The sequence below is a fragment of the Chlorocebus sabaeus genome, chromosome 9 (genome assembly GCF_047675955.1).
Source record: "Chlorocebus sabaeus isolate Y175 chromosome 9, mChlSab1.0.hap1, whole genome shotgun sequence".
NCBI lineage: Eukaryota > Metazoa > Chordata > Mammalia > Primates > Cercopithecidae > Chlorocebus > Chlorocebus sabaeus.
The window spans coordinates 66,400,369-66,413,027 of record NC_132912.1 but is presented as its reverse complement, the minus strand read 5'-3'; the positions used below and the strand labels follow the sequence as shown (position 1 = coordinate 66,413,027).

Genomic DNA, 12,659 nt, shown 5'->3' with positions numbered 1-12,659 from the left:
CTTGGCATTTCTAAATATGTCCCTTGATCATTCCATTTTTCCCAAGGAAGGTTTAATTTTATTAGTCTTCACATTGGTCAGTTAGTTTGAGGGATCCCTTCACCCTTTGTCGGGAATCTCTTTTAGGACCCCAGAGGGGCTAGCAGATTCCTTCTAGAGCTCATCAGCAGTGGTTTTGTGTTGCTGCTGCTGCTCTGGTCTGCTGCTCCCTGTTTAATGACTGTCAACTAAGTTTTCCAGTCTAGGGGCACAGAGATACTTAGGTTTATACTTTACTTGTAGGAGCCCAAGATGTAGGCAGTGGGGGGAACACAATGTCCCCAAGATCTGGCTTTCCCATGTGTGACCCCAGTGTCTCCAGGGTCACCCAGAAGGCTGGTAGTCAACTAAAGAAGGGATTTTGTAGTATGACTTCCATTGGGTGCTCAGTACAGCAGTAGGTTCTCCAGGACCTCTATAAGGAAATGTAAAAGCTGGGGCCTGAAATCACCAGCCCTCTCTCTTGTTGCCCAGAAAGCTGATTTAATTATATAGAGTAAATAAACTTATTTTAACTATGGATTCACAGAGACATTTTCTCATTGATATGAAGTTCTTGAATAGATTCTAAGACTGTATTTTAAATCTATGTGGTAAAATCATTTTAACTCTGATATTTTATTTAATTTTGCTTTTGCATAGTTGACAACTTTCACTTCCCTGTTATGACTTCTTTATGCATCTTTTTTTGTTCTTTTGTTTTATTCTTTTTCTCACGTTTAGAAGGTAAGCTTTCTCTTGCCCTCTAGTTTCTTTTTCGCTTAAAAAGAGAAAAAGCATGTCTGTGAGGTTTTCTTGTGCTGTGTGCCGTGCCTTATTCTGTGTGTAACACTGTGCTTGAATGTGCGTCAGAATGTGATTTAATATGGGACTCTAGACAGTGCTGGGGAGACTGACTCTGGCTCATATTGAGTGATTTCTTTGGGGAAAGCTAAAGGAAAGACATTACTATGGGCTATCAGGCTGCCTATATTTGGTGGGTACTTTCATTTCTTTGAGTAGGCTCCTGGGATCTTTTTTGGCCTGGTCTTCATTTGAGGAGCAGGATTCCCCAGGTGGCTGGGTGAATGAGTTACCTGTGGACCCTGCTGGTGGGAAAGGAGACTTCCAGCTGATGCTATCTCTGTATCTGCCTCTCCCACCAGTTTTCCTTGCGGGCTCTGAAATTTTGCTTTTGGAGATGCATCGTTGAGGTTTTAAGCCATAATGAAAAAGGGTAGGCTAGAGAGCTTAGATGAGGCACCTGTCCTTCATAATAATCCTAGCCTTCAAAATCCAAAGGAAAACAGAAGTGAAGTGTGTCTAAAGGTCTTCCTAACTTCATTCCATGGCTCACTGCATGTTCTGCTGTCCAAACTGAATTAGCTGTAGTTCTCCATGACCTCATGTTCCCCTAACACAAGCTCTTTGCTTATTCTCTTTCTTTTGCTTCTAGCAACTGAGAAAAAGTAATAAGGAGGAACAGGCATTTTAACCTTAATGTTTCTCTATTTTCAGAAGGGAAAAGCTATCCATCATTTAGTGAATACATGGTATTGAGCTTTATTTTGTGCAAGTACCATCAAGAGCTGCTTCTTTCATTAAAAAAATGTAGGCAGTTGAGTTTTTCAGGGCCAGGATTAGGCACTTGGGGATACAAGGGAAATAGACCTGGTACTCACCATGCACAGTCTTGTAGCTGGTCCCAGTTTTATGCTGAGGAAAACCAATTTGTTAGGATGCTACAAAACTAACTTCATCTGAAATGAAAGAAGGTAAATTAAATTAGCTCAACTCAAGTACATGATGACATCAGAATGAACAAGAGATGTTTATTTTTTAATCTACTGACCATCAGAATGAACAAGAGATGCTTATTTTTTAACCTAATGACATCAGAATAAAAAAAAGAGGTTTATTTTTAACCTAATTTTGCTTTTGTTATACATTTATGTGGTTCAAAAATCAAAGTGCTGCAAAAAGATGTACTTGATAAGTCTTCCTCCTAACCTGGTTCCCATCCACTCTACCTTTCCTCACCCTCTAAAAGTCATCATTTCTATTGGTTACAAAAATAGAAAAAAAATTTACCCTGAAAATAGAAATTGGTAATTAGGATTTTGACTCTTTTTCAGTTTTGTAGCATTATGCATCTTTCATTGCTCCACTGTAAGCAGTGAATTAATCAGACCTTCTGTCTGACTGTGACGGCTGGGTTCCCATTCTGTTGAATGCATACAGTGTCTTTCACCTCTTCTCGCACCTACCAATAAATAATTAACTTTGTCTTACCATACTTGTTTCATGCCTCCCCATTGGTGCAGTATTCTTCTGGAAAGTGATGATTCCTCTAGAAAAGTGGGGGAAGAAAGTAAGTGGAAAAAATTCTTGGTAAAAGTGCGTCTTGCCGAATAAATTAAGATTTTAAAGAGGCAATGCAATAACTGATTATTTTACCTTTTATACCTATATTCAAATTGCACATTTACAAATTTAAAAGTAACTTTGACTTTAAACACTTCACTTATTTTAAAAGTAAAAAGTTTCCTTTTCTTAAATCAACAATCATTTTATAGTGATCATTAAAAATCAAATTAGCATTTTTTCTGAGAATACATTATTTATTAAAAGAATTTGAGTTAAACACAATTCTAATTCTACCCTTTGTAAATTTAGTGCTTTACATTTAATTTTTTTGGTATTTATATTACTTGTATCTTGATGCATGCTGAGAATTAAGAGGAAGTGAGATAAAAAATTAAAAAAAAATCTTCACTGCTAAGACTTTGAACCCTACATAGGCACTCCTGCAGCTTTGCACCTTGAATCATTAAATTCTATTATTCAGAATTAGTTCCTGTGGTGGGTTTCTTCCCACTGTGGTCCTGGGCTGGTGGTGGGTAAAAGCAGTGACTGATTCACATCCCTTATACAGAAGATACCAAACTTAACAAAGGCAGGAAATGTTGGTTAGAACTTGTGATCGCGTAATACTACCCCTTACTTGCAGACCATTGGGATTTAAGAGTTGATTTGTTAAAAAAATAAAAATAAAAAAAAAAAAGGTCATTTGTGGGCTTTCTATGAGCAAGTGTTCTAGTGTTTTGTTTTTAGCAGCTAATAGAATGAAATATCTCTCAGAGCTTGAGATAAATAGTTAATTCAGGCATTTATGATATTTTATCTCCCTGCTCCCATGAGGAGAAAATCCCAAAATAAATTGATGTTTCCCTTCTGATCTCAGTTATCTTTGGTTGGTACATCTGATCGTGCAGTCATAGGCAGCATAGATTTTTAGAGCCGGGAAGGTATTCTTAGAGATGAGGAATTGAGACCCAGAGAAGGTAATTGCATGAAGTCTCAGGACCAGACAGCTTTCTTTTGTTTAAATGTAGTTTGTAAGATTTTGTTCTACTGCCCAACCTATACTTTCCAGAAACATCTTAAACCAGAAACATCTGGTTTAAAACATTGACTTGTGGGTGGAAATGAGGTCAGAAAGGGGATGGAGTGGGAAGGGAGGTGTTAGTGGAGGGAGAAGGGAGAGTATGGTGGGCAGTTATGGAGAGGGTTCCTTATTCCCCATATTTAAAATTTTCAAGAGCTTAGGATTGCAAGACTTCACTTTTTTTAACTGAAGTTTCTCTTGACTGTTCATAGAAGGAGGTCATTATTATTCACAGGTGTTCTGAGGCCTAAATCTATTTAATTTTAGCAGTGTTTCAGTTCCTAGGAAAGCATGTACAAATGGTTTAGGTTGTCGTTCCATCTTTTGATATGTAGGGAAGAGTGCCAAGGCACTGTATTTTTTTTATTTAAAACATAAATTCATAAGAATTTTATGGTAAGAAGGAGAATAACATGGGGGGGAGTACCCAGATAGATTCAGGCCAGCTGTCCCCGAAGCCACATGACTAGACTTGGTCTCTTTATACTTCACTCTTTCAACACCCACAACCCCCCTGAAAAACAAAGCAAAAACAGATAAGAAATTGATAGAGACTTTTCTTTTTCCCAAAGTTGAGTTTTTATAGAGAAGAATACTCAAATGAAGGTGCAGTTTTTCTCTCCTCTATTTCATATCTGAATTATACTGTGGATACTTACAGACCTACATGACAAGGTTTAGCAAAATGCTTTGTGGTACATAGCATGGCTGACCACAAGGGTTATGATTATTTTCACCCTTTATAAATATATCCCCAAATTGACTTCTGTCCTAGTTGTCCAGCGAATTTGTTTATGTCATATTCATTGTTTGTATACTTATATGCTTATGACAGAATTCTGTCAATTCTATCATAAAGACTGCCTTTCAAAAGAAATATATGTGAAAGTCTTAGGAGGAAAAAAATTACCTTAAACACATTTATTTTTACTAGATATGACTAAAATAAAATGATTATTTATAACCTACTCTGTTCCAGAAAGAATTTAAGATGGCTCTTTCAGTTATTGTTTTAAATCTCCAAAATTGTCTAAAATTAATGCTGTTAAAAACTTTGGTAACTTATTGAAAGTCCCAGTTATTAAATGCAGCTTCATTCAAAATTGGCTATTGGTTTCTTTTAGGGGAAAATGAACATCTCTTCATTTTAACTTCTTGATGGTGTCACACCTCCCACTGAGCAGTAAATTACTCACTTCCTGAGAATTACATTCTTTCCTTGCAGTACTGGCCATTAGAGCTTTATTGAGGAGAAAAAAAGAAATTATTTTTGAGGATGCTGAATAGACAAAAACCATTTTTTTCCATTGTGTTTCAAATCATTTTTGGGCATTGGAGAATAAAAGCAGTCATTTTTGTTAGTGTAGATTATGAATTTGATTTCTGGAGCTTATTTTCTCTGCAGTATTAACCAAAGTCAAAACTGACAAGGCAGAGATTTGCTGACTATTTTAGGAGATTAGTAGAATCTTTAGCAACTCTCTTTGGTAAAAGAAAAAAAAAAATCTTGTTTCATTTGATAAGCAATGAGGTTTGGAGTCAACAAACCTGAGATCAAATTAGGTTTGTAGGAGTGAGTTCCTACAAACTTAATTTATAGTATTATTTAAATGACATTTAAATTTGAGATTCAATGAGGTAAGGAGGGGGAAAGTAGCTAAAACAGAACCTAACATGCAGGGAAGGCATATTACATTCAATGCATGTCAGTTGAATTTAGTTTCCAAACTAGTAACCTTTAATGCTAGAGTAGACATAAAAATTTCTGACCTTCGTTTCCCTTTGAATTTAGATTTTTGAAATGTAATAAATACCTATTGCTTTTCTCACTGAAAATAAAAGTGTGTTAGGAAAATGGTTTAACAGGTTTTAAGCGAAATATTTTTACACTGACATAATTATTCTCCAGGATGTGCACACACTTCCTAAGTAAGAGTTTGTGATTAAAAGAAAACCTATGCCTAGATAACCTGTGTTAGATCCTGAAGGCTACCCAGTTCTCTGAGGTTAGGAGTTGCCTGGCCTCAGATTCTTTAAAAAAGTTATTGATTCAGGTCTTGCTAATTTGGATTTAAGCTAAAGCTTACCTTTGCATTAATTTTGAAGGCAAGGTTTTCTGCACAAATTAATGTAAGACATGATAGGAGAGATTTGCTGATATTCAAGCCATTTGAGAATCAAAGCACTTAAAAAATACCACATATCTTCTTCTAATTACAAGTGGATTTTGAAATGAATCTTCTTATGACTGTGCCTTTTATTGACAGCTACTATAGTTACATATAACTTGATAATAAAAATATTTTATTTTCAATTTTTTCAGTAATTTAGTTCACTTCTTTTTCATTGCTATAGCTGAGAATTTGCTATTTAGAGCCTCAAATAGCTAAGGATTCAACAGGAGAATAATCTGTGTCTGTTTAGAAGGGGAAGGAGGGTTTCCTACAGTTGAGAGATCTATCTTTTGAATAGGTGCTTTGGAACAGTTGTGGACCTTGAGCCTAACTATGGGTGCTGCCAATGCTTATTTGTGATAGTGCTGGGTCTTTTTTGAATTGGAAGTGGGGGTGCTCCTGGTGCCCCCGTGTGGAAAACTAGTGGTGCAACAATTTTAAGAACCCCAGTTGTGCAGGATTGGAAACTGAAGCTAGAACATTGTCTAGAATTTTAGAGGTTAACTTTGTGCTTTGATCGCTTAACTCTGTAAGAGTCAGTTTCCTACGCAAAAAGGAAGATAGATGGTCTTTGAAGATGCTAAATAGAGACTTAAGTGATGGCTGGTGTTATATTGTTCTCTGTGTTTTTATGTATTTTAAAACATTTACTGAAATACTTATATATATTTAAAGTGATTAGTCTGTTGTTTCAGCTTCTCCTGGTGTATCCTGGGAGATTTTATGCTAGTTTCCTGATAGTCCTCATGAATCCTGGTTGTAAACAATAAGCTGAGACCCATTTATTCTATCCTGCATCTTCTTCCAGGTGAGGGATGGTAAGGGAACTAAGAATGAGGAATAGCAGGGAAGGTCAGAAAACACTTTTAAATTATATTACTTTGAGGGGTTTATTTGTGGAATTAAAATTAAATTGCTAGATTAACATTTTCAATTGTTTCTTCCAACCAGTAATTCCAAGTTTTTCAGATTAATTGAATATAGTGAAACATCATCCAGCGTGTGCATTTCAAAACAAGATGTATAAGAACTGTCATTTGTGGCACCACATACTAATGAGGCTTCCCTGAAGTGGGAAGGGCTTTGGCAAGGCTGCAGTAGATGAATGTTGACTAGTGGAAAGGCTGATAATGAGGCATGTGACAACAGGGCTTTTTCCTGCTGAAGACATTAAACATATTCTGGCTTGAGCAATTTTACCAGTTTTCACAGTTTTAGCAATAGGGAACCCAATTCTACTCTGTTTAGCAACAGAATAGAATTAACTGAAGATTTGCATGCAAGATGCTGCATTTTGACAGAAATGAGAATTGTGGTGTGGTGACAATATTTTTAAGGCCTTTGTAGGACTGACTACCTTAGCTATGTATATTAATGCTGTAACTTCTTCTCTGTCTTACTTTGTATCATGGTATCTCAACTTTTGCAAAGAAAGTAATTGTGGGATTTCTTTCCAAAAGGACACTGAAGCCATGAAGAGAGCATTGGCCTCCATAGACTCCAAACTGAACCAGGCCAAAGATTGGCTCCATGACCCTAGTGCCTTCCCAGGTAACCCTCTAGTTCTGCTTTTCTGATAGATACAATGATAAGCTAAAAACCAAGCAAATGAAAGAAAGAAAGAAAGAAATTCTCCCATAATCTCATCATCTGAGAGAACTACTGTAACATTATGGGGAATACCCCATTATCTGATAGTTTTGAGTAACTGAAACAAGTAGTAGGCCTTAAAAGGATGAAGGAAATAGATTCGATCACCTCTAATCATGGAGGAGTAAGTCATACTGAGCTGGGCATTCTTTGCAAAATTATTCGTCCTCCCCTTCCCTGAATCCAAAAGGTAATTATTTTCAATAAAGGTTCTTCTCTTCCAGTTCCCATTGAGCAGACTTCCATTTATCTCAATAGACTACTTAATTAAGCAGATCAAATCACGATGCCAATGAGAATTGGAAAGTGAAGTTGACTGTATAAAGATAAGACCCAAATAGGTTATTGAACTAGGCTTTATTGATTTTCTAATACAATATTTATTCTGTTTTAGATTAATATTTGAATGAATGTGAAAAACCTAAAGGAGGTTGGAGGTCCTAAATACTATTAAATTATTAGAGTCTGTTTTCATCATCTATATTCTTACCACAAGCTACTTAGTATCTCCAAATAGATATGGTTCCAGTATCTTTTTTCGCAGTGTCTGTGGTTGAAACCTCACCCTATGGTTTAAGGGCACTACTTGGCTGTTAGCTATCAGATATGTTGCCTTCTATTCACTCCTCTTGTTTAAAATCATCCATTCCTTGGTGAATGAAATGACTTGTAAAGTATCCTCTCTAAATAATGAATGTGTCAACAGTGTAGATATTGAATATCTGTTTATTTTAGGGGATGCTGGTGAGCAGGCCATCAGACAGATCTTAGATGAAGCTGGAAAAGTTGGTGAACTCTGTGCAGGCAAAGAACGCAGGGAGATTCTGGGAACCTGCAAAATGCTAGGGCAGATGACTGATCAAGTGGCTGACCTCCGTGCCAGGTAAAGTTCCTCTGTCCTTACAGAGCAGCAGTGGGTAACTCATTCCTAACAGGGTGATTCAGAAAACAAGCCTCTGCCAGTTTTGAGTTATTTATTTGGCTAGTAAATAACAGAGATAATATAGTCTATTAAATTCTTTTGAGATGGAGGTGATCTTTCCCTTTGCTGACTTTATTTATTTATTTATTTATTTATTTATTATTTTTTGAGATAGAGTCTCACTGTCACCCAGACTGGAGTGCAGTGGTGTGATCTTGGCTCACCGCAACCTCCACCTCCCAGGTTCAAGAGATTCTCCTGCCTTAGCCTCCCAGGTAGCTGGGATTATAGGCGCCTGCCATCACACCCGGATAATTTTGTTTGTTTGTTTGTTTGAGACAGTCTCACTCTGTCTTCAGGCTGGAGTGCAGTGGCAGGATCTTGGGTGACTGCAACCTCTGACTCCATGGTTCAAGCAGTTCGCTGCCTCAGCCTCCTGAGTAGCTGGGATTACAGGTGCCCACCACCATGCCCAGCTAATTTTTGTATTTTTAGTAGAGACGGGGTTTCACCATCTTGGCCAGGCTGGTCTTGAACTCCTGACCTTGTGATCTGCCTGCCTCGGCCTCCCAAAGTGCTGGGATTACAGGAGTGAGCCACCGTGCCCGGCCACGCCTGGCTAATTTTTGTATTTTTAGTAGAGATGGGGTTTTGCCAGGTTGGCCAGGCTGGTCTTGAACTCCTGGCCTCAGGTGATCCATTCGCCTCGGCCTCCCAAAGTGCTGGGATTACAGGGGTGAGCCAGCATGCCTGGCCTGACTTTATTTAAAACATGTTTTAAATTATTTATTTATTTATTTATTTTGAGATAGAGTCTCACTCTGTCACCCAGGCTGGTGTGCAGTGGTACGATCTCGGCTCACTGCAACCCCTGCCTCCCAGGTTCAAGCAATTCTCCTGCCTTAACCTCCCAAGTAGCTGGGATCACAGGCATGTGCTGCCATACCCGGCTAATTTTTTGTAATTTTAGTAGAGACAGAGTTTTATCGTGTTGGCCAGGCTGGTCTGAAATTCTCAGGTGATCCACCTGCCTTGGCTTCCAAAAGTGTTGGGATTACAGGCAAGAGCCACCATGACCTGCCAAATTTTTTATTTTTATTTTTTATTTTTTTGAGATGAGAGTTTTGCTCTTGTTGCCCAGGCTGGAGTGCAATGGTGCGATCTTGGCTCACTGCAACCTTCGCCTCCTGGGTTCAAGCGATTCTCCTGCCTCAGCCTCCTGAGTAGCTGGGATTTCAGGAATGCACCACCATGCCCGACTAAGTTTGCATTTTTAGTAGAGACGGGGTTTTTCCATGTTGGTCAGGCTGGTCTTGAACTTCTGGCTTTAGGTGATCTGCCCGCCTCGGCCTCCCAAAGTGCTGGGATTATAGGTGTGAGCCACCATGCCCGGCCAAATTTTTTATTTTTAATGACATGGTCTTGCTCTGTCACCCAGGCTGAAGTGCAGTGGTATGATCATAGTTCACTATAACTTTGAACTCCTGGGCTGAAGCAATGTTCCTTCTTCAGCCTCCTGAGTGATAGAACTATAGGCATATGCCACTATGCTTGGCTAGTTTTTCAATATTTTGTAGAGATAAGGTCTTGCTATGTTCTGTGGTCTCAAACTCCTGGCCTCAAGTGATCCTCCCAAAGTGTTGAGATTAAAGGCGTGAGCCATCACTCCTGGCTTAAGCTTTTAAAATATACAAATGCCTAATAACAAAGTTGAAACTTGTTCCATAATTGAAACTGAAACACAAATCTAGTTTTTAATTTTCTAGCCATAGGCTTATGAAAAATAAGGGGCAGTGGTGAAGTCTGGCTTGGGTAAATACATTTTACGAAGGGTGGGGAGAAAGAAACATAGAGTGAAAACACTGGAATTATTTCACCTCATAAAAACATCATTTAACTCGGTTATCCTCTAAGTTGGTAATTTCTGGGCTTTTTTGAGTTTCCTTTTCATGATTATTTATTTGGTTTCACAATTATTTACCTTCCTTTTACCCTCCTAAAGCCTTGGCCTTCAGAGCTTTTCTCCCCATAAACTAAATACACATAGTTTGCTATTGAGAAAACTCATTATAATATAAATTTGTTTGGAATTCATACAAATGAACTCATCCATAGTGATAATGAAGTTCTAAAAGATCCTCATTTTTATATAATTTTATGGTATGGACATTACGAAAACTTGGAATAGGATGAGACACTCATGAAACATCATGAGATAATTGGGATACACAAGGTCTGCATACAAACAGGGCCCAGAAACACTCCTCTACATGCAGTGCACTGTTATACCTGGTCTCTAATATTAGTGCAATAGGCATAAGTGCAGATCTTATTTATTTTTATTTTATTTTATTTTATTTTATTTTATTTTATTTTATTTTATTTCTTTGAGATGGAGTTTCGCTCTTGTTGCCCAGGCTGGAGTGCAATGGCACGATCTCAGCTCACTGCAACTTCCGCCTCCTGGGTTCAAGCGATTCTGCTGCCTCAGCCTCCTGAGTACCTGGGATTACAGGCATGTGCCACCATGCCTGCCTAATTTTTGTATTTTAGTAGAGACATGGTTTCACCATGTTGGTCAGGCTGGTCTTGAACTCCGGCTAATTTTTGTATTTTAGTAGAGACGTGGTTTCACCATGTTGGTCAGGCTGGTCTTGAACTCCTGACCTCAAGTGACCCACCTACCTCAGCCTCCCAAAGTGCTGGGATTACGGGTGTGAGCCACTGTGCCTGGCCAAGAATGCAGATCTTAAAGGAGTGGTTCTTAACCTTTTTTGGACCAAGATCACTTCTATCATCTGATGAAAACATTCATCCTTAACCTAAAAAGATGTATATAAACATGCCCATACAATGTTATATATAATTTCTAGAGGTTCATGGATTCCCTGTAGCCCTGGAAGCTCCAGGAATTTCAGGTTGAGTCTCTGTGTTGAAGGGGAAAGAAACAGCTTAAATAAATGTGATCTCATTGAATTCAGTGAATCTTTTCTCCTGCTGAGATGCAGTCTCCTCTGTCATGAGCATGGCAAGAACTTAGCAAAAAGACAAAAAGAAGTTTTGTTCTCATTCAGAGAAACGCCAGTGCAGTTTGACAGGATTCTTGGCTCTTCCGATTTCTCACTTTTGTGTCTTTTGTCTGCAGCCTTTTCCCAGTGTGGTCACCAGTTTTCACTTGGAATTCTCAAATACACAGTTGTATGTGTGTAGAGAAAGATGAGTATGAGCAAGAGAATGAGGTAGCTATTGTAGGGGTTCCACCGTTAATCTGTAAAGAGAAAAGGCTAGAACAGTGAAGGGTAACTATGGGCCTGCTTCACAGTGGAGCCTGCAGTATCCTTTCCTGATGAAAGATTAGAAAGTTATCTCCCTATAGTCCTTTTTTAAGTATACCCAGCTATTTAATATTTTAGTGGCTGAAATACAGTAAGAATATCTTCTTGATATTCTGTTAAGTCACACAGGTTTCTAGGTTGCTAGTATATATTTTTACCCCCATAGGACTCAATAAAAACTTTCTATTTTGAATGAAAAAACTGTGTAGCCCATAAATAGTTTTACTTTTTCACAATTGGAATTTCTGCATTTCCAGCCTCAGAGAAGTTATTACTTTGTAATATACAGTTGGACTCTTTTACCAAAAAGATCTCTCATCATGAAGTAGTAGATTTGAAGAAAAAAAGCAAATTAAATCCTAAAGACTATGTTTCCTAAAAGTCTTCCCTCTTCTGCCACATAAAAGGACGGCCTCAACTTCAAGGAAAAGGTGTATATATACCTTTTATATACCCAGCAGTAAATGAATGAATTCATTACCTCAAGTTTTGGTATAGATGAAAAACAGAAGAATTTTAAAAAGAGGCTAGATAGACTGGGCACAGTGGCTCACACCTGTAATCCCAGCACTTTGGGAGGCTGAAGCAGGTGGATCTCTTGAAGTCGGGAGTTCGAGACCAACTTGGCCAGCATTGTGAAACCCCGTCTCTACTAAAAATACAAAAATTAGCCAGGTATGGTGGCACACGCCTGTAATCTCAGCTACTAGGGAGGCCGAGGCAGGAGAATTACTTGAACTACTTGGGAGGCTGAGGTAGGAGAATTGCTGTCTTGGCTCATTGCAACCACTGCCTCCCAAGATCATGCCACTTCATTCCAGCCTGGACAACAGTGAGACTCCGTCTCAAAAAAAAAAAAAAAAAAAAAAAAAAAAACCCACAGAGGCCAGATAGATGAATGACAGATCAATACTATTATGAAGGGAAGCAAAGGTATTTTGGAGTTTATCCTAAAATTAGAAGTTCTGATTAGGATAATCGGCCATGCCATTCTACCAAATGGTAAAGTTACTGCCCCTATCATTGGGATTACCAGGCTGCTTGGATTAAAACAATCTGGATCGTAAAATGAGGGCAAAACAAAGAAATAGGGAAAGTAAATAGAGAAACAA

The 12,659-nt window shown here is 38.2% G+C and overlaps 1 protein-coding gene across 2 annotated transcripts in view; it reads left to right on the top strand.

Annotated features, from left to right (window-relative positions):
- Positions 1-12,659, top strand: part of VCL (vinculin) — a 124,799-nt gene that overhangs the window by 80,492 nt on the left and 31,648 nt on the right. For both annotated transcript variants that reach the window (XM_007962962.3, XM_007962963.3), the window contains exons 7-8: positions 7,101-7,191; positions 8,026-8,173. In XM_007962962.3, the coding sequence (XP_007961153.1) occupies positions 7,101-7,191; positions 8,026-8,173 (239 nt within the window). The remainder of the gene's footprint in view (positions 1-7,100; positions 7,192-8,025; positions 8,174-12,659) is intronic.